Consider the following 22,308-nt stretch of genomic DNA (forward strand, 5'->3'; position numbering starts at 1 on the left):
TCAATCTGCCAGGCCTCCCCATATTTATACTTCAGCCATCGTCCTCCATACCAAAGAGGCTTTAGCCGTTCGGCTTGCTTAATTGCAGCACATGTTTCACAGTTGTGAATAACCTGGGCAATAGTGTCCATTGTTAAGTCCACCCCTCAATCATGAGCCCATCTATATTATATGATCATCTCTGCCCTGATGGCCTGAAGTGTCATGGGCCCACCGGGCCAAAAATAATTCACCCTTATGTTGCCAATCTAAGTCCATCTGAGCCACTTCAATCTTAGCAGCTTTACCCCGTTCTTGGTTGTTCTGGTGCTCCTCAGTGGCCCAACTCTTGGATACATGAGCACCTACATAGTGCACCTTCACCTTCAGGCTCTGCACGAGGGCAGCAATATCTTGCCACACTGCAGCAGCCCAGATGGGTTTACCTCTGCGTTGCCAGTTGCTCTGCTTCCACTGCTGCAACCACCCCCACAGGGCATTTGCCACCATCCATGAGTCAGTGTAGAGATAAAGTACTGGCCACTTTTCTCATTCAGTAATGTCCAAGGCCAGCTGGATGGCTTCTACCTCAGCAAACTGACTCGAGTCACCCTCTCCTTCAGCAGTTTCTGCAACTTGTCATAGTGGACTCCATACAGTTGCCTTCCATCTCCAACGCTTTCCCACAATACAGCAGAACCCATCAGTAAACAAGGTATATTGCTTTTCACTTTCTGACAGTTTATTATATGGTGGGGCCTCTTCAGCACACATCACCTCCTCCTCTGGCAGCATTCCAAAATCTTTGCCCTCTGGCCAGTCCATGATGACTTTTAGAATTCCTGGATGACTGTGATTTCCTATTCGAATTGGTTGTGTAATTAGTGCAGCCCACTTACTCCATATAGCATTGGTTGCATGATGTGTAGAGGAGACCCAGCCCAGCATGGGCAGCCGGGGTGCCAGGAGAAGCTGTGCTTCAGCGCCAATCACTTCTGAAGCAGCTTGAACCCCTTCATATGCTGCCAGCATCTCTTTTTCAGTTGGGGTATAGCAGGCCTCAGATCCTTTGTATCCCTGACTCCAAAAGCTGAGAGGTCAACCTTGAGTCTCCCCATGAGCTTTCTGCCAGAGACTCCAGGTAGGACCATTCTTCCCAGCTGCAATTTAGAGCACATTTTTTACATCTGGCCTGGTCCAGACTGCTCCAAGGGCTACTGCATGAACTATCTCTCCTTTAATTTGCTCAAAGGCTTGTTGTTGCTCAGGGCCCCATTTAAAATCATTCTTCTTCCGGGTTACACAATAGAGAGGGCTTACAATCAAACTGTAATTTGGGATATGCATTCTCCAGAACCCCACAACACCCAAGAAAGCTTGTGTTTCTTTTTTAGTAGTTGGTGGAGACATTGCAGTTATCTTGTTGATCACATCTGTGGGGATCTGTCCACATCCATCTTGCCATTTTGTTCCCAAAAACTGAATCTCCTGTGCAGGTCCCTTGACCTTACTCCCTTTTATAGCAAAACCAGCTTTCAGCAGGATTTGGATTATTTTCCTCCCTTTCTCAAAAACTTCTTCTGTTGTATCACCCCACACGATAATGTCATCAATGTATTGCAGGTGTTCTGGAGCTTGCCCCTGTTCCAGTACAGTCTGGATCAGTCCAAGGCAGATGGTAGGGCTGTGTTTCCACCCCTGGGGCAGTCGGTTCCAAGTGCACTGGACGCCCCTTCAAGTAAAAGCAAACTGTGGACTGCACTCTGCTGCCAAAGGAATTGAGAAAATGCATTGGCAATATCAGTCGTGGCATACCACTTGGCTGCCTTTGACTCCAGTTCATATTGAAGTCCTAGCATGTGTGGTATGGCAGCATTCAATGGTGGTGTGACATCATTCAGGCCACAATAGTCTACTGTTAGTCTCCACTCTCCGTTAAGACTTTTGCACTGGCCACATGGGGCTATTAAAGGGTGAACAGGTCTTACGGATCACTCCTTGGCTCTCCAGTGGACGGATCAGTTTATGGATGGGAATCAGGGAGTCTCAGTTGGTGTGATATTGCCGCCAGTGCACTGTTGTGGTCACGAATGGCACTTGTTGTTCTTCGACCTTCAGCAACCACACAACACAAGGATCCTGAGAAACCAGACAAGGTGGACAGCTGCTGAATTTCCTCTGTCTGCAAAGCAGCAATACCAAAAGCCCATCGGTACCCTTTTAGGTCTTTGAAGTACCCTCTTCCTGAGGTAGTCTATGCCGAGGATGCATGGAGCCTCTGGACCAGTCACAATGGGGTGCTTTTGCCACTTCCTCCCAGTCAGGCTGATTTCAGCCTCAGGTACAGTCAACTCTTGGGATCCTCCTGTCACTTCAGAAACATAAATGGGTTCCGCCCCTTGACAGCTTGATGGCGTCAGGGTACACTGTGCACTGGTATCTACTAGAGCCTTATACTTCTGTGGGACTGATGTGCCAGGCCATCTGATCCACACAGTCCTGTAAATCTGATTGTCCCTTGCCTCCACCTGGCTGGTGATCACAATATTGGTCACTTACGTCTTGTAGATGGGGATTAGTCTTTATCACAGGAGCTGGAGTTAAATCAACTCTTCCACTCCATCTGGGAACCTGCTCACCAGAGGCTGAAGCCACAGCTTTCATGGGATGATCATCCTTGACCTTTGTTCTCTTCTTCAATTCATGCACCTGTTCCTCCAGAGCTGAGGGAGGTTTTCCATCCCACTTTCTCATGTCTTCTCCATGATCCCGCAGGTAAAACCATATGGTGGCCTGTGGCATGTACCTCCTATATCTCCTCTCTCGAGCAGTAGGACGCCTTTTGTTAAGAGCTGAGACATGGGTTGGTACATGTGGGGAGCTGGATAGATTGAATAGATTGTCTCTCAATTGTTTGAACTCCTGGGACAGTTTTTCTACATCTGAAATCATGGAAGGGGTGAGATTGTCTTCAAACTCTTGGAGCTGACGAATAATTTCATCCACTGTTAGTGGTACTATGCCATTCCAGGTTATTGATGTCAATGAGTGGGCATATGATGGTGAACTCTGTATAAATTTCCGCCACATGGGTCATGTACATTCGACTTCATCTCAATCTATGTGCATTCCTGGCATCTGGCCTGCAATAGATCATCTCTACAATGGCTGATTCCCTCAGAGACTGGATGCCTTTCTCTACTGTGGTCCAGTTGGCCAAACTACTCATAACATTGTCCTTGTAGGGAAACCTTTCTTTCACAGCTGCCAAGAGCCACCTCCAAAGGCTGAGGGACTGTTTCTCTTTTGCAATCACTTTGTAAATTTTCCCTTCCCTAGCAAGTGATCCCAGATGCTTAGTTTCCCTACCTTCTAGTTTGTGACCGTTGGCCCCATTGTCCCAGCACTGGAGCAACCAGGTGATGATGTGCTCTCCTGATTGATGGGTAAAATCTTTTCACATATTCCGTAGCTTGGTTGAGGTCTGGTGTCGAGAATTCATCTCTTCTTCTTCTTCTTCCTCTTCCTCTGATTTACGTAATAATAACTCTTGTTCAGATGCTGTCCCGTGTAGTAAGTGCATTGGCTCTTCATCTTTCTTCACTGTATGGGTTGCTCTTTGTGCCTCGTTTGTTTTTCCGCCTTGCGTACAGGGGCAACCGATATTGCCACAAATTGGTCTTCTGGTTTAGCTGCAGTGATTATCACTGTGGTTGGACTGGCTGCAGTATCTGTTGTCGGGGTTGGTGCAGCCACTGTGATTGGGGTTTCCGTAGCACCAGCAGCTGCACTGTCTGTTGCTGTCGGGGTTTGGGTAGCTGCTGTACTTGTCACTGGGGTTGGTGTAGTTGCTGTGCTTGGAATTGGATTAGCTGCATTGTCTGTTGTAGTCAGAGTTTGAGTAGCTGCTGTACCTTGTCACTGGGGCTGGTGTAGCTGCTGTGCTTGGATTTGGAGTAGCCGAGTTGCCTTTTGCTTTGCCATCAGATCCAGAGACATTTTTTTCCCTTTGAAGGTGCTGGACAGTGTTGAACAGGGCTCTGTAACTGTAGGCCAAGCCCCGACATGTTGCCATGATTTGTCCTTCTCTGGTATGACAAGGATGACAACACACCTCATTTAAGTGTTTTACTAGTTTTTCTGGATTTTGCACTTGTTCAGTGGTGAAGTTCCAAAGCACTGGAGGGGCCCACTGGCCTAGATACTTGTCTATACTATTCCACACACCCTGCCACTCATGACTGTCCAGCCTCAGGGAAAATCTCTTGCTCCTCCTATACCATAATCTAACCCTAGACAAGACCCAAACCCAAGTCTGCTTAACTTCCAGCATCAGAGAAAATGGTCAGGGGTGAAACACACTCTGCATGTGTGCCAACATGCTGATCCCCATTACAATCAGGAGGCAGGTCTCAAGGGCATCCAAAGACCATTCAAAACCTTCAGAACTCTCAAATGGTGCTGTAAACAGTCTGGTGGGGGAGCTGGGGGTGTGAGGGTATGTTTCCTTCATAGGTTGACAGCCCAAGGAGGGAAAAAAGAACACTTCCATTATATACCTCACATTATATACCCAATGTATAGAGGCGATGACCACACTAGGTATGCAAGCCAGATCAGTTTCATGATTAATGAGTCTATTGTATTACAAGTCATTACCATAAAATACAGCGAAACAAGAACTTTAGCCCAGGCCCCACAGCTAACAAACACTAAAACAGCAAATGCTGGCTGTAAGGCACAACATTCTGAAACTGTGAGATCAAGAGCAACAACTTTGAGAGCCAGTAAATCAGCATTGCGACGAGTGACTATTAATCCGAAACAATGAATGCTTATCACAAATACAATTAGACACACTGCAGTCAGATCTGTTGTTATCTCAACCCTTTGAGCCCCACACTGGGTGCCACAACAAGTGTCATGGTTTAAGACCAGCCGGTAACTGAGAACCACGCAGCTGCTCGCTCACTTCCCGCCCCAGCTTCCTCCTCCAGCTCCTGGAGGGACGGGGTGGAGAATTGAAAGAATGTAACTCCCACGGGTTGAGATAAGAAAAGTCCAGTAACTAAGGTAGAACACAAAATCACTGCTGCTACCACCAATGTCTATTGAGCAGCTCAAATTGAAGGTCTTTTGCCAATAAAGCTCTTTTTGGTTGACTGAATAGAGGAGCCCTTCTCTGAATAGTTCATCAAGATGGTCTGAAGGGACAACTTCTGCAGTGCAGCAGCCTCTTCTTGTGGCTCTTCTAGCATAGCTAGAGCTGTAAGACAGCTATCCTCAGCTCTATTCTTCCCATTTGCAAATCATCTTAAAGCTGTCATCACTCTAGCTTCTCATGACAACCTCCCAGTAAAGGTGGTGGACTTTGGTGCGAAGTGAGCTGCTTGCATTCAGCCACAATATGGCTGGAAGTAATCCAGCTAACTGCAACAGGTTAGGAGATACTCCCCAGGTCTGCTTCTGGGCTACACTGTGGGGAGCAGTGATCTCCAGTGAGGGACAGTGATGAAAAGCTGTGACTGGAAGTTCTCCAGCTTGCACAGCTGGACCTGGAAAAGGATGCCTGGCTGCAAGGTATCTTTAAATACCCTCATACAGCTGTGTCAATAATTTGGGCTCCTACTGTTTTAATTATTACAGATAAAATTCACCCTACCTGTACATTAACACTGGCACAAATGCTTTGTAGGTCATCCTTAAAACTGTTGAGGGTGTGGATGCATAGAGGTTTAAGTACTGCCTATATGTAAAGCACTTTGATCAGATGTCAGGCTGTAAATACCAAGTGTTATTCCTGTGTGAAATAGCCAGATAGTCTGACTTAGTGGTTCCCCAGGTTTGCAAGTGGCAAGGGTGGAAGTACAGGACAAGCCTCAGCTGCATTACAGCATGATACATCATGAATTCTGCCTTCCCTGCTGCACACAAGTGGAGAGAAGAGAGAGGAAACCACACCAGCAGGGATGTCTGATGACAGGCAAAAGCATTTGCTGTCCTCAGTAAGAGGATCAAGTACTGATAAGCAGACGCCAGGGTATATGAAGATAGATAAGATAGATTTACTCCTCCCCTCTCCCACTGGGACTTCTCATGGTGGCTCTGGGCCACTCTTAGACTGTGTTGTGATGAAAGGGCACAGCTGAGACCCCGTTAACATCATCCCTGCTTCTGAAACATTGGTACCAGAAAGTCGCACTGACTGGAGACAGATGACAGCTCTGAATATGGTCAGGCTCCTAAGCCTCCACATGAGTTTACACCCACCTTGTAAGTGCAGCAAGGGTTCACAGAACTGAATGACTGGAAGTAAAATATTCCAGTTAGGAAAATAAGGACATTAGGAACAATTAGTACATGTGATAGGCATGAAGGCACAGAGCCCAGATTTCATTAAGGTAGTTTTTATATTTTGAAAAGCAATATTAAAAAACACTGGAAAATGCAAGATCAATGTAACAGTTGCTTCTACAAGTTTTAACCTTGTATTGCTTGGCCATTCTGACATATAAATTATTGCTTACTAGCTCTCATAAATACACAACACAATAATATGCATAGAGGCAGACAAGCACGAAATATGAAAAGGAAAACATTGGCAATATTGATTCTGGCAAATCAGATTATTTCATATATACCACGTCTTATAATGGTGGATAACTACTAGCTGTTGTCCCTGAGAAGTTAGGTAAATACCTTGATCTGGGGTTTTCTATTTCATTACTTTTAATGCAAGCTGACAGCATTATGGCAGTCAGAGAGAACAAACAGGCAGGTGTTCTTACCTCAGCTCATTGCCTTCATCCCAGTATTTAACAGTGTATAAAATGATAATATATAGGCTATGCAAACAAATATTACTCTGCTAAAATGTTTAGTATATACAACTTTCTCTGTAATTTTATAGCAGCATGTCTTATTATTTCTGCTAACACCTTTTCTTTTTTGCCACTGTCACGCAAATCCAATTTATTGCTAACCAAGATGGGGCTGGAATCAAAAAGCTATGTCATCAAAACATCTAAATTTGATGCAAAAAAAATCCCACATCAAAGAGGTATAAAGTGACCAAGCTTTTTCCTTTGTTCTAATTACTCCTCCTAGCTACTAAATAAAATATGCAGAGTATTTAACCACAAGTGTGACTGCAATAAACTGAACTTGCAAGATTAATGGATTTCATCCTATGTAAGATAATTGCACTATTGAAGGTTTGAAAAAAATTCACGCAATATCACCAGTGCTGGACCCTGGCAGAGGCTGTATAATGTCCTCCTTCCCTTTCACAGGGCTTACTTTTGGTCTTCCTCCCAACTACAACATCTTCAAACTGCTTGCCAGCCTGCAGCCCAGCTCTGCAATTCTTCACCTGTTAAACAACGGGCTTTTTTTTTTTTTTTTTCTATTAGACATAGCTACAGATTTGGGCTATTTGCCTTTCCTTTATGGTAACAATTATGAGGTCCATATTTTCAATGTGAAACTGATGCACCCACGTTAGCCCCTCAGCCCAGAAATTAATATGGGAGTTATACAGGCCCCTATGAAAACTAGTTACTAAAGTTTTAAACAGTAGTCTAAGTAGCCACAACACATATAGTGATCTTAATGCTGGCTATGTGCCTTCAAACTGGTTTTATGACAGCTGCAAGGGGCTGATAACACCTGATTTAGTATAAAAGTTGCACAATGCAGATAGCCAGTACCTCAGCCGGCTCAAAGACTACTGGTACAACTACCCATCCACTTACTTAAACCATTACCATACCATTACTTAATCCAAACTGGCAATGAGGAGCCTTCAAGGGGTCTCTAGCACATTTTCAAATCAAAGCCAGAGCACAAAGTAATTTTTCTTCTTCCATTTTTCTCTTTCCTTTTTTCCCCTTCTTTCATTTCCCTGTCTTTCATTCTTCTCCAGCACTGCTGCTGGTTTATCAGTGGTATCTATCAAAACTATCACAAAACCAAATGCAGTGAACTGAGAAACAGCCCCACTTTCTCACCCTGAATGACTTCTTATACTCCCTCTCCTATAGATTTCAAGAGAATCACAGAGTCATAGGGTAGTTCAGGTTGGAAGGATGATCTCAAAGCTCATCTAGTCCAACCCCCCTGCAATGAGCAGGGACATCTTCTCTGGGGAAGAACAACCCCATGTACCAGTACAGGTTGGGGGTTGACCTGCTGGAAAGTAGCGAAGGGGAAAGGGACCTGGGGGTCCTGGTGGATAGGAGGATGACCATGAGCCAGCAATGTGCTCTTGCGGCCAAGAAGGCAAATGGCATCTTAGGGTGCATTAGAAAGGGTGTGGTTAGTAGGTCAAGAGAGGTTCTCCTCCCCCTCTACTCAGCCTTGGTGAGGCCGCATCTGGAATATTGCGTCCAGTTCTGGGCCCCTCAGTTCAAGAAGGACAGGGAATTGCTTGAAGGAGTCCAGCGCAGAGCCACAAAGATGATTAAGGGAGTGGAACATCTCCCTTATGAGGAGAGGCTGAGGGAGCTGAGTCTCTTTAGCTTGGAGAAGAGGAGACTGAGGGGTGACCTCATCAATGTTTACAAATATGTAAAGGGTAGGTGTCAGGATGATGGAGCTAGGCTTTTTTCAGTGATATCCAGTGATAGGACAAGGGGCAATGGGTGTAAACTGGAGCATAGGAAGTTCCACGTTAACATCAGGAAGAACTTCTTTACTGTAAGAGTGACAGAGCACTGGAACAGGTTGCCCAGGGGGGTTGTGGAGTCTCCTACACTGGAGATATTCAAGGCCCGCCTGGACAAGTTCCTGTGTGATGTACTGTAGGTTACCCTGCTCTTGCGGGGGGGTTGGACTAGATGATCTTTTGAGGTCCCTTCCAACCCTTGGGATTCTGTGATTCTGTAAATGAAGAACAACTTGTGGGCTGCAGTGTTACACCACATGAGCTGAAGCATGCGGGCTGGTCTACATGCAGGCTCAAAAAAATAATGCCACAGTAAAAAAAAAGGATTTCACAAGGGGAGTTCAAAAACAAGCAAACCATCCAGGTAACGCAGCTAGGGTGGGAATTCCTCGACTGCTGTAGCCACAAGAACTGCAATAACACAAGCAGCAAACTGCATCTGGTTTGTGTTCTTACACTACAAAAAGGAGCCCACCCCAGCTAGTATCCTCATCTGAACAGTTTTGGTCTGTTTGACAGAAGAGTTATTTACAATATGTGCAGTCACATCTACAGAAAAACATAGGAAATTTTTACTCCATGGCCAGCAAGAGTTTAATTTTTTCTTTTTACTGGGTAAAAAGATTTTTTTTCCTAAAAAAAAAAAAAATAAAATATCATATAGTATTTGATAATAACAAAGTACAAGCAAATACACTTCTGAAACATCTGTTTCCTTTATAATAGATTAATACAGTATTTCACAGATGGGAAAACCAAATGCATTCTACAGATACCCAGAGACTACTTGTTAAAGCTGTTTCTCTTTTAAAATCCCTTTAAACCAGAGATAACACAATTATGAAGAGCATGCTGCTTCAGTATTCCCACATTTCAGTAAAGGAGCATTTTCTTGAAAGTCTTCCTCATGTGGAAAACATACAATAGAGATGGGCAAGCAGTGCAATGTATTCTCCCTGCTCTGCAAAGGGACTGTTGCCATAAGTCAGAGTACAAATGCATGCTAGACTGCGTAACACATTGCCTGTGGCATTCACTAGATTATTTCAGGGCAACCTCTTCGCACTGAAAACCAGAGCTACGGTGATCGGTGATGGTGGTGCTTAGATGTAGGTCAGCTGTAGACAAGACTTCAGAAATGCTGCCTCAGTACATGCCCAGAAGTAGTACTTTTAGGTACATGAGAATTGGCATAGGGGGGGTGGGGGTGGGGGGGGTGTGTGTGAGAGGGACAAAAGCAATGAAAGGACTCTGAACTGAGAGCCCAGTGTGTATGCAGGTAATTACACTGGTACCCTGCAAGGTGTACCCTTTAGTTCTTTAAATACTAGAAGTATGTGCAAGTTAGGTGAAGTTTTACCTGCTGAAGTAGTATTTCCAGGAGGTGAATTAGGAATGTAGGCGGATCTAGGCATTGCCTCTGAGTAGACACCAAGGAGGCTGTAATCCAAGCAGAAAACAAAGCTCCCACTATCATAATCTACAAAACCTTAACTGCAGGAGCTGGTGCTAAATCTCAGATAACTGAAAAGGAAGAAAATAACATGTTTTCAGTGTACAAACAATTGTGCCCATAAATTGCAACAAAAGTGGATTGGCTCTTTCAGTGTGTTTTATAAAGCAGATTCTTAATGGGCCATTACAGTGTGAACTGTTGTTTATTGCTGACCTTCACAACACACTCTTGAGTTTCATCTGGTGTGCTGTCTTTTCATATTCTCATTCTTGGTTGTCAGCACTTATCTCAATTATGATGCTCCAGTGGACTCTGGGGAGCTGCACGGATTGCCCAGTATTTTTGTCAACAATACTTTGTCAGCCTTGAATTAGCGAAGTACATACTGTGGTGAACTGACAATCAATCCTCTTGTGGAATGTTGCTTGCTGAAATGTTTTGCTGCTGCGGCACGACCACTCCTTTCATTCTGATACTGGCAGAATCTGCATTGAAAGCTACACTGGATCAAACAATATTTTCACAGAAACCAAGCTTCTGAGCTCAAAGGATGCTGCTCCACAACCTGTGGTGATAGTGACCAGCGGGGATGGCACCAATCTCACCCTGCAACTCTGTGAGCAGCTCCTTTGCTGGCTCTTGCCTGGGTTTCCTGCACATGTTGTGTGAGCTACTGATAAAACTCAGTAAACTGCCCTTATATAGGGAAGCAACATGCTTGGCATAAACATACACTTAATTCAAAGTGCTGCAGTTACAAGGTTATATGAAGCTGTGTATGCTCACACTCTCGGCTCTATCCTGTGAGAAAGATCAAACAGAGCTTGCTGGTTGTCAATGACATGCAGGTGATGGACGTATGGCTTCAGCTCGTGATGCTCTTTTGAAGGAACTTCATTGCCTGCAAGACAGGAGAAAGGGGATGGATCAGAAAGCCATGCCTTGCCGCTTCTCTGTCCTGTGCATTACAAAATCCCTGGTGTGCCAACCTGTCAGGTGCTAGACAGTCACAAGAAACAGCCAGTAATCCAAGGTACCTGCTGTTTTAAGTGAAATTCCTGAGGAAACGGATAGATACAGAGAATGGGAGAAGAAAGAAAGCAAGCAGCAATGCTGGGTAGCCAGTGTGCACAAAGGAGGGACAAGTGGACTACAAGAAGGTGACTCTTCCCAAGTGGAAGATTTACTCCTCTCATCTCCTGTAAGGGTCGTTGAAAGTTTTCTTTGTGGTGCTCTAACAGCACAACATGACATTCAGCAGGGGTGGGTGGCCCAGCCTGTAATTTTTAAACAACCTTAGCACAAGTACACAAGACAGCAGACCCTGGATAACTTCCTTCAGAGCAGGTGAAAGGTGACAGTGGAGCAGACAGATAAGAAAGCTGTTCAAAGCTGCTCTGACAGGCCCCTGTCTTTTGATCTATTCTGCTTTTGATTTCTGATACAGTAACAGAAACAATGTTACAACATAATGTAACAATAACAGTCATGCTGTTATTTCATGGCAGTTTACACCCAAGGAGGAATTAGCTGTGTAACAGACAAATTGAATGGTGGCTGGGATAGCAGATGTTTTCTGTTACAAGCTTTATGCCTGACATTGGCTTGTGGGAACTTGCAGGCTGTGAAACCCTCCAACATGGTTGGTGGCCAGCAGAAGTGCAAAAGGAAAAGCTAAAACCATGGCCACCAGACCCATCAAGACAGGCAGACAAGGCAATGTCTCCCACATATTACTCACTGCTGACAAACAAGTGAAGGTTGGAGAGCTCCATCCTAGTCCATGTCCTCAAGCAATTTTAAATAATATTATCCTAAATTAAAGAAGAAAACCCCTCAAAATTTCCCAAACCAATCAGCTTAACTCCCACACTCCCTCTCTCTCCTTTTTTATATTATCATCCTTTTCTCCACACTCTCCAGCTACACAAGAAGCTTTCCAGAAACTGACCATCCCTTTTCTTTCTGACAAGAGCTGTATGGTGCTGCATGGGTAATGTGGGATGTCAGTGCGGCCAGTTCTGTGTGCAGCTGCTAACGGGGCTCCTGGGCAGCTATTTTTAAGTTATTTCTGAGCAGCTATCTAACTTGAGAAATGTAGGAGAGAACAGGACATGATGAATTTGTGTTGGGATACAGAGATGACCTTTTTGTTCTGAGGGAACAGAAACCCAGCAGCTGTGCTGAATGTACTGAAAAACATTTTTATTTCTCATTAACACCTGAAATAACAAAAGTTTGAATTATATTATTTTCTCAGGCTGCTTTGCCTGTTTTTGGAAACACTATTATTTGTTTTCAGGATTTAGGGTATGAAGTATTATTTCTGTTAAAAAGGCATTTCAGTCTTGCTCGGAACCAAACCAGTTTCTTAGGCTTAATACACATGATACAGTCCATAAACAATAATAATATTCCTTGCTTAGTTTTGTTTGAATTCTTTCCTACAGTGAGATGTCTGTTGTTCTTAGACCAATCTGGAAACTGATGCAGTAAAAAGATTCACATTCCTGAGGGCAAAATAAGCCCACTAGAAAAGGCAACAGTCCATAAAGTCTCAATAAATATTCAGTGAATTCATTTTATGCCTAAATGAATTTAAGGGAAAAAAAGTGCCTACAGGGATGTCTGTATAAGCTGCTTTTTAAATGCCAGCTTTACAATAAATCAAGTCTGTGGTAAAGTAAAACAACAACCAGGTACTTCAAACTATCAGATTACATGATAAATCTCAGGTATTAACCTTAGATTTATGCTGCAACTCTTACAAAACCACTTGAGGGAAAAAAAAGGCAAAAATGGGATGAAATATTTGCAGAGAAGCTGAAAAAAAAAAAAAATCACATCATTAAAAGGAACCAGTGCTACATTTTATAACACCAAATAAGAGACATTCTAACTTACAGAGGCATTGTTTGAATTAGTCACTATTTCCTTCACTATCTTGTTTCACAGAATAAAAATAAAAGGTACGTCCTTCTCCCTTTCCCTCTCTTATACATATGTATCTCAAAATAACACAAGAACCATAACACTGAGTAGCCTTTGTCTGAAAAATAGACTGTACAGACATACGGTAATTCTGAACAAATGTTCAGCAAAGCTCTTAACAGTGCCTGTCATTCTCCAAGGTACATGAATTTATATACAAAAGTATTATTATCATTATTCTCATGTTGAGAGCTGCTGAAATTACAGCTCAAATTCAGCTCAAAAAAAAAAAAGAAGCATTTCAAACCCTTTTTATTTCCCCCCAAGATTACAGCGTAGTTATGAACTTCTCTGGAAAAGAAGTTTTAGTGGTGTCAATAAATGACATGTTTAGTGGGTTTAGCTCAAAAACTAACCAATTCCTAAAGCAGTGCTGCGTTTGCCCCTTTCCTGTGTTTAACCTCTCTGCAGAGAATAAGAAATGCTGAGGAGAAAAACAAGGTTTCTCTTCTCTAAGCAGCAGAACAAAGTGGGCTGGGGTCTTCTGGCATGGTCCCTTAGGGCTGGATTCTCTGGTGGCTTAGCAGGTGGAAACACAGAAAAGAAGGATTCTTTTGTGCAGTTGATGCACTTGTGGCCATTCCTAAAAACAGAGATCCTCCAGTGTCTAAAGCAGGCAGAACTCTATTAGCAGAGGTACTAACACGACTCCCTCTTCTACCTAGTCAGCTACTTTGATGAAACCCACAAGATCTTGGTATCTTCAAGACTTCTACCATTCTGTGAAATGTCCTTGAGAACCCAATCTAAGCAAACAACTGCTCTTGGTGGAAAGCCAAGTGAAAAGCTGTGGTGACAAATACCATATTTCAGCTACTGGAAGCCAAGACAGCTGTGAATCCATTACAAAAACAGCCTAGCAGGGGACTGAGGTAACTCAGTTATGATTGGAAAAGTGAAAAACAAAGCATACGCCACAGACCTTCGTGATTAAGAGCAGCTGTCACAGATCTTAACATGGTATTTTGAGAAGGTCATAATTTTTACAGGAAAATAATTTGTAAAGAATTTGGAAGCTGTTTCTACAAATATTTTGTAAAGTAAAACTCCATCCAACTGTGGTTTCTGCTATGAGGACCTTCCAACAATGATGCCCCTTCTTGCCAACTTGTTACATAATTGTTGACCACATTTTCCTGCTGCAGTAAATCTGAGCAAGTGGAAAGAAAGCAGAGAAAAAAACCCACAAAACCTCAAGGCTGTACGAAGGCAAACTAAGTAGCAAATTTTGCCTACTCACCAAGCTGGTTGTTTCTGCAATGTCTCAATGACCGAACAGTATCTGCAATCATGTGCTGCAAAGACAGGATATAAAACATCAGTGCAAAAAATCTGACATGGATTTTGTCACTAGAAAAAACTGGAAAAAAATCTCCTTGCCTATACTGTACAGCAAAAAAATCCCCAGTAGTAAGGTAGAAAATGAAGATAGCAGGAAAGAGACTTTGCTTTTTGTCTTAGTGATGATATATGATGAAACAGGGTTAGTTTAGAAGGTCCTTACTGATATCACACAGATTATATGAGAACAACTCCCTGAGAGCCCATAGAAAGTGGTAATGAAAAAATGCCAAACGATTGCCTATTTTTGTTCCCGTGACTTTTACTAAACTGAAAGCCTACAGCAGCATACTTGTATAATGCCTTGCACAATCAGGCACCAGTATCAGCTACGCAGTTTTCTGCAGTATGATAACCAACACAAAAAATTCCCCAGCCCGTAGCCTAAATACTACAGAGCAAGTACCCTGACACCTCTGCAGGCATGTACCACATAAGACTATTCTGTACGTATACTATGTTAAAAAAAGCTGGTGCTAACACAGATACTGAATGTTCACATAGATTACGCAGAGGAAATTAAAGCTTTAAGTTTGGTTTCTTGTTTAGGCTCAGGTCTTAAACTTATGAGAACTGGAATTGCTCACTATAAATCAGTGCAGTGTGCTAATTTTCACTAGATGTCGCTCATAAAGTTCATGAGGCATTACATTTTTTCTTTATTTGACTGTTTTCTGTGGCAACTCTTCACCAAATCTAGTAATTTAAGCAATTTTCAGTTAGCAGGAATGATTTAATAGCTCATGTAAACAGCTGATGCTCTTTTCACAACTCTCTCAAAAATAATCAGAGGAGGAAAGGATTAAATGTCTTGAGCAGAGTATGTTTAAGACCGGAATGACACAAAACAGCCCTCTCAACACCCTGGAAGTGGCTTACAAGGCTCCTCCACAGAAAAACTTATCATGTTTACCAGAAGCTTCATATTACTTTGATCAGTGAATCAAAATAATTTTTGTTACCTGCTGTGCTTCACTTGCCATGATATCGTGCAATCTGTTGTGCTGATGTCCTTGCACTGATTATAATAAAGTTCTAACAAGATCTAGATTTCATGATCAATACTGTGAGTATTAGGAGAGCTAAACTTCCACCAGAGCTGCTGCTATGATGTTTTTCAGCTGCTATGCTTTGCATTTGGCTTTTAGAAGTAAGAGAGATCCCAGTATTTCACACAGTCGTTCTTTGCTGTTTCTCTATTGTAGTAAGTGTGGGGATACATCACCTGAAGGTGATGCTCTGGCAATGGAAGAATCTCTTTTTGTAACACTCTCCTAGAGCAGAACCCCAAATCCCCTGGCTTTAGTAGCCTAATTAGACATTTCTCTCTGTGTGTTTTCAACTCTCTGGGATCCAGCTGTAATACAGAAAATCAGCCAATTCCAATTGCAAAGCAAATGCTACTTTCTGACTGTTTGAGCAGGTGCTTGCATACCTTTAATGTGATGAGTAACACATTTCTTGTTGCCTTTCAGCCTACAAGCTACCTAGGATCATTAGCACTCCTTTAACTGAGGAGAGCAAAAACTCAGGCTTGGGAGTTGCACAGATATTTGGGGGATGGGGCTTGGGAACCTTCAGCTGCATATACACAGTCCTTAGAGCTGACAGCCCTGGGTCAGAAGGTGTTATCTAAGCTGCTAATGGCCATTGACCTGTATTCACGTTTGCTGGAGTGTGGCTAAGACATGTCATTGCTAGGATATGGGTGATGGCTGACTGGGGAAAAAACCTGAAGAAGCCACATTTCAGTGAATAAGCTCAGTAAGTATACTGGAAATACCTTGAGATGCAACAGTATAATACCATATTTTCATTTATTCCTTCAGATTTAGTTGAGGAAGTGGGTATGGTACTGTATATTGATCTAGACGAGTTTAACCAATACGGAGTTAAATAAACCACTGCAATCCCTTAAACTTTAGTTAAAATTAGGCAATATTCCTAAGACAAAAGATGGTTTCACTTTCTTCTCTTTGCAAATTCCCTTCTTTATATTTTGAATTAACTTTCTCTTCACTGCAACCATGTCATGTCAAATCAAGTTCAGTCACATAGAACTGTTGAGGCCATGATGGTCTAAAACTATAAAAAAAAAAAAAAAAAAAAAGCAGGAATTGTAGGGAGAGAGAATATCTTGTATTAAACCAGCTGATACAGCTGGAAAAAAATAATGGCTTGGACTAAAAAAGTGTCCTTCGGGTGAGATGTTTAATGAGAAATTAAATATTCCCAAATACTGATCCAAATAGAGACACAAGAAACCGTCTTTGCTTTGAAATTTGTAAGTAGAAATTATACACATTTATGACAGTAAGTTTCGGCCCCTAAGCAGTAACCTGCTATGCTAGAATAATTCTTTTCCTGTTTTCCTGCAACAGCAAATTTGCAGGTGAGTTTCAGTGGCTTGATTCAAACCAAGCAGGAGCCAATATCAACCCTAATTTTTCTCAGCGGAGGCCAGAAAGTGCTCAGCACCCAGTACAGAACACCGAGGAAGACATTCTTCCTCGCTACAAAGCCCTTATAATGAGAAAAGGAACATAAACTGATGTATACATGACCATGTGTGATGCATCTTGTTAGTAAATTCATGCCCATTGACTAAATGCCTTAGCATCCAAATGAGCCAGCTTAATACATGTACTGCCTGAGTTTCCACTACACTCATATTTAAATCTCTCCTAAACCCCTACTTCCTAAACTTGCACTACTGTCTGCATTCATACATATTCAGGGCTCTATGAGACAGCATGTTCCTGAGGGTGTTATCTGACTGATAATATGGAGGAAGTGTCAATCTGAACAACCTTAATCCCAGCACCATCACCTCAGACTCTCCCCCCTGCCATTTAAAATGCCCATTATCTATTTGCATGGAAAAGTTGAAATCCTGGCTCACTGAAGTCAATTAGCAAAGGTGCCACTGCCTCTGGAGACACAGTGGTGACAGAAAGGATGGGAAATCTTAGCCAGCAAGCCCAGCATACATTAAACACACAAATGATTAAACAAGCAAACAAACAAGGTCTGACTAAGAGTTGGGAGGTATACAGGAATGATTCGTGTCAGCAACTTCGGAGTTCTTGTCACCATTGCACTTTATGTGGAATCAGAACCCCTTGTGACCATTGTACCTTGTGTGGGATGTATAGGAATGATCATGATTATGATAAATGTTCCTATCAATACAGTGATGAGAGAGAAGAGGAAACCAAGGAATAATCCCTCTTACTCAACCGCTTTGTTTTTTAGGGGTGCTTTGTTTAACTGCTTGGAATCGCTTTGCTGTTTAAAGAGTGCTTTGATTAACTGCTTGAATGCTTTAAGGGGGTTAGGTAACTAAGAGATAGATACATCCTGTTACAGGATAAGTAACCAGATGAGGAATGGAATTTATGGGGCTAAGATGGTGGTTAATTGCATGTGAAAGACATCTCCCCGTTAATGTATTACCAAGAAGTTCTGCAACGTCTTCACCAGAGAAAGACTCCAGCAACAAGAAAAGAATAATGGAAAGGGGCCACATTGGCATCCGGGTACAGAAGAAGGGATTGGCTGAGACCCTGGACCAAGAAGTATAAGAGACTACACCCCAAAGACCCCAGTGTGCGTCTCTGGTGGAGTGGAGACTCTCCGGCACACCCAGCGCTGCTTGCTTGTTGCCTCTCGATATTAATCATTTCTAATAAAATAATTGAATCAGATCATGGCTAAGACAAAATTTTTATAACAGAGTGGAACAAGAATCAGATTCTATGTATTCACTAAATAAATATATGGGCCAGTAGGGGGATTTTAGTAACAATTACTGTGTATTAAGGGCTAGTTTAATTTACATGTTAATTGGGTGTATTTACAAGAGGCAATGAAGAAGAATATGCTAATGCGCTTTATGCAAACACCCAAAGGTCAAACAGTTAATGGACTTGGGGCCAGAAAACCTTTCATTAAATGCAAATGCTTGTTCTTGGTAACTCTGGAACAAGAAAAGGTACAGAAATAAAATAGAAAACACAAAAAAAGAAGCTCGGGCTCAAAAGTCCAAGTCTACATCTGTTTGCAAGTTGAAAGACAACATACTGTATGACAGGATGTGAAAATAAGTTCAACACCTGATTTGTGAATAAGCCCATGTTTGCATGTTCATTCTCAAACTAAGCACATGGAGAAAATAGTTGGGAACGATTCACAAGGCATAGCCATCTGGACTAACAGTCCTGTGGCACATAGAGAGCAATTGCGAAGAATTCTTGTTCAAATACTCAAGGCCGACAAAAAAAAAAAATATTCGAAGTTTCTACAGTCCTCCGCTGTTCAGATATGCAAACTGTGGATTTCAGTGCTATGAAAATGTTATCAACAAAGAAATGAAATATGAAAGCTAGAGAAATCACACCTCTATCTGTAATACGCCAGAGCAGGTGTCACCTGATGTCTAGAGTAGATGTGGTTAAAGATACAATGTCAGTAAGTGCCCTTCTACATAAAGTTAGTATAATGGTATTTACAGTTAGTTTAATTCATATTTTAGGCATTATTTCCTTCATCAACTAACCCAGATCAATAATTTTATTTTCATTTAAGATCCTTGGAATTACCATATCAGTAGCAAGTGATTAAACTAGAAAAACCTTTTCTTCAGTGCCTTGAGAGGGAAAAAAAGGGAAACCCAATTCAGGGAAAGCTAAAGCAGAAGAACTTAGCTGAGGAGAAATAGTCTATGAGGTGGTGAAAAGGAGTAGAAAACACTGGGAAAAGAAATGGTTGGAGTGTGTAGCAGTGGTGCTGGCCATTACTGGCTTAGCCATTTACACGAAAGTAGGGGAGGAAGGAGTGAGAAGTGAGAAGAGCAGAGGAAAAGGGCAGGGAGATAGTGCTGGCTGTTATATCCTGATTATTCTTCTGTATCCCTGATTCATACAGAAGAAAGCCTTTTTAGTCTTACAAGATAAAGAAGGGAAAAGGAAAAAGGAACATGAATCTTTTTGAAAAACAGGAAGGACAAAATTTGCTTACCAGCTTCTCAAAGTTAACGAGGTTATCCAGAAAAGTTTTATTTCCTTCATGGATGAATGTTACATCTGGAAAAAAAAAATAAAGGAAAAAGAATTACTTTTCATGGCTTTGTTTTTTCATACAAAGAAATAAAATTAAAAAACAGCAACAGAAAAAGAAAAAAAAAATTAAGAGGAAAGTATCCCATTAAGGACTGACACAATGTCTTATAACAATGGAACAAAAGCTTGGTATAATGATGACATGAAGAGATTGTTAGATAACAACACTATGTATGTATAGCCCCAGTTGGGACTGGACAGTCCCTCAGCCCAGAGCTCCATGGGGGCATAGCTACCAGATGCTGGAGAAGACTCTGACACCCCTTCATCTCTCTCTGTGGGGGACAATGATTCTGAAGTCCTCCCCAGAGACAAAGGGCTACAGCAGTGGCCAGCCGGGGAGGTTAAACACAAGCCACTGAACTGAAGTTCAAAGCTTTATGGCTAGGGAATAAATGCTTTTACATAGTGTTGTAGCACAGATTTTGCAAAGGCAAGAAAAAGGTCAGTGAGAGGAAAAGGTTTATGTTTGGCTCCTGGAAGGGAAATGAACACAGTGTAATGAACCAGGGAGGGCAGGGAGGGGAAGGAGTAACAGGCAATACAAAACAAATGTTACAAAATTAAGATTATAATTAAAACAGTAGCTTGAGGTCATTTTCTCCACTTAGGACACAAAGTGAGACCTACCTTGGACATGAAGTATCAGGGACACGGACAGACTCCCCATGGGGACTGAAGCTGCTTTGGCTCCAGTAATGCATCCTCCTGGCTACTGAAAATACTTGGATACTAGGAGTATCAATACTCAAGTACTACTCCATACTACGATCACTGCCTCTCATGTCCCTATCAGCTCTCTCCTGGATGTGCAAGTCTTCAGGAGTACCAGGAGGAGAGAGCACTACTGTAATGTAAGAGTACTCTAACACCATTGCTTCTTAAAAGTCACAGCTGTGTCTGCCAGCAGGCAAATGGCACACCGTAAACAGAAAACATCTCCTTCCCATCAGAGGTGCCAACCTCGTCTCTAGGACTCCCTCTGATGCCCACTTGGTCCTCCTAGTTTCGTGGGACTTTAGAGCTGATGCTGGGGTTTGCTTTGTAACCCCCCAACCACTTTCATCCTCCCTCATAACAGCCAATCTGACTTATTTCCTTTTGTTTCAAAGATTCACTCTGAGTCTGAGGGGCGTTTTGTAACTCCTCAAAATGGAAATGCTAATGGCTTCATATGCTGGTGGAAACCAGGGTCTTGCACTCATAAGGCACAGCTCTGAGAAAGGTGATGGAGAGTTCCTGTGCCCCCAGGGCAGATGGGGTGGGGTCTGCCTCAAGCAGGTAGGATGCCCTCATGGGCACCCCAAGTCCAGCTCCAACTCCTGAGTAAAGTGGGGCAAGCACTAAGCAGGGTGAAAGGAGGAAGTGAGGCCCTCCATACCTCCTCTGCTGGGCTGCTTTGAGGCAGCCAGGGAAAGGGACAGAGAAAGGACACAGATTCAAGACACAGGCATTACTTGTGTCTGTATCACTGCAGTTAAAAACTGTCCATCTCTTCTAACAAAAAACTTACACCAGAAGCAGAAATTTCCACAGAGCTTTTTAAGTCAGTAACAGCAATGTGTTTATCTCTGAGGATGGAAGGAACAGAAATTTGCTTTGCGGCCACAACTGACAGTCTAGATAAATTCAGCAGAGCAGAAAATTGCATCTGAGCTTGGTTGTAAGAGCACATCACAGTACTTTATTACACATTTGAAAAATCTGCCTGATTTTCCAAAGCTGTGAGAGAGCTCTGCATTTAAATTTAATTAACTTTAAAAGAACACTCTAAAGTTATTTTTCATAATCAAAGAAAGGCTATTCATGATTTTCAGTTTTTTCTTGAAGCTACTTTTTTTTGTCTTGTGTTGAAATGCAGTAATTTGTTGAGTTAATAATGATTTCTCTGCTACCCATGCTTATTTTATTGGTCTTGGAAATAATGTTAATACAAACATGCTTGACATGGAATAAAGTCCTAGGTACTATGTGATACTTTGGGAACTACCAATCTTGGCAATATCTCCTTATGGATCACTATACTTGTCTTGGGTTCAGCAGCAGCAGTCATTTTTTCTCCTTCTTAGTAACTGGTGCAGTGCTGTGGTTTTGACTTTCGGCCTGGGAACAGCACTGATAACACTGATGTTTTTAGTTACTGCTCAAATGTTTGGTCTGACCAAGGACTTTCTGAGTCTCATGCTCTGCCAGGGAGGAAGGGAAACTGGGAGGAAGCAGAGACAGGACACCTGACCCAAACTAGAGATATTCCATACCACAGCATGTCATGCCCAGGATGTAAACTGAGAGTTACCCGGAAGGGCTAGTTCTCTGCTCGGGTCGGGCAAGGTATTGGTTGGGCTGGGTATCAGCAGGTGGTGAGTGGTTGTATTTTCTTCCGTTGTTATTTCCCTTATCATTATTATTATTGGAGGTAGCAGTAGTGGTTTGTGTTATACCTTAGTTACTGGACTGCTCTTATCTCAACCCTTCGTGCCCCACGTTGGGCGACAAAAAGATCTGTCATGGTTTTAAGTGCAGTCAGTAACTCAGACCCGTGCAGCCGGCTAGCTCGTTTCCCCCCTTCCTCCCCACCCCTCTCTTGGAGGGACAGGGAGGAGAATTGAAAGAATGTTACTCCCACGGGTTGAGAAAAACACAGCGCTGCAGCAGCTACTAAGAAGGAGAAAAAATTACTGCTACTGCTGAACCCAGGACAGTACCAAAGAAAATTACTGTGTCAATTTGCAAAGTCTCCTTGCTATTTCCAATAT

The 22,308-nt window shown here is 42.5% G+C and overlaps 1 protein-coding gene across 3 annotated transcripts in view; it reads right to left on the reverse strand.

The window, feature by feature from the left end:
• Window positions 1-8,382: 8,382 nt before the first annotated feature.
• RAPGEF5 (Rap guanine nucleotide exchange factor 5) overlaps window positions 8,383-22,308 on the reverse strand; it is a 134,614-nt gene continuing 120,688 nt past the window's right edge. The window contains exons 20-24 of one of the 3 annotated variants that reach the window (XR_010609883.1): window positions 19,452-19,516; window positions 14,332-14,386; window positions 10,887-11,001; window positions 10,005-10,585; window positions 8,383-9,277 (exon numbers count right to left, since the gene is read on the reverse strand). Coding sequence is in view for 2 of the 3 variants with exons in the window: in XM_065666306.1 (XP_065522378.1) it covers window positions 10,471-10,585; window positions 10,887-11,001; window positions 14,332-14,386; window positions 19,452-19,516 (350 nt within the window). In the remaining variant the exon portion in view is untranslated. Of the gene's footprint in view, window positions 9,278-9,336; window positions 10,586-10,886; window positions 11,002-14,331; window positions 14,387-19,451; window positions 19,517-22,308 lie in introns of those variants that run through there. The other 2 variants (XM_065666307.1, XM_065666306.1) reach the window with 2 other exon arrangements.

The sequence above is a fragment of the Lathamus discolor genome, chromosome 2, assembly GCF_037157495.1.
Source record: "Lathamus discolor isolate bLatDis1 chromosome 2, bLatDis1.hap1, whole genome shotgun sequence".
Lineage (NCBI taxonomy): Eukaryota > Metazoa > Chordata > Aves > Psittaciformes > Psittacidae > Lathamus > Lathamus discolor.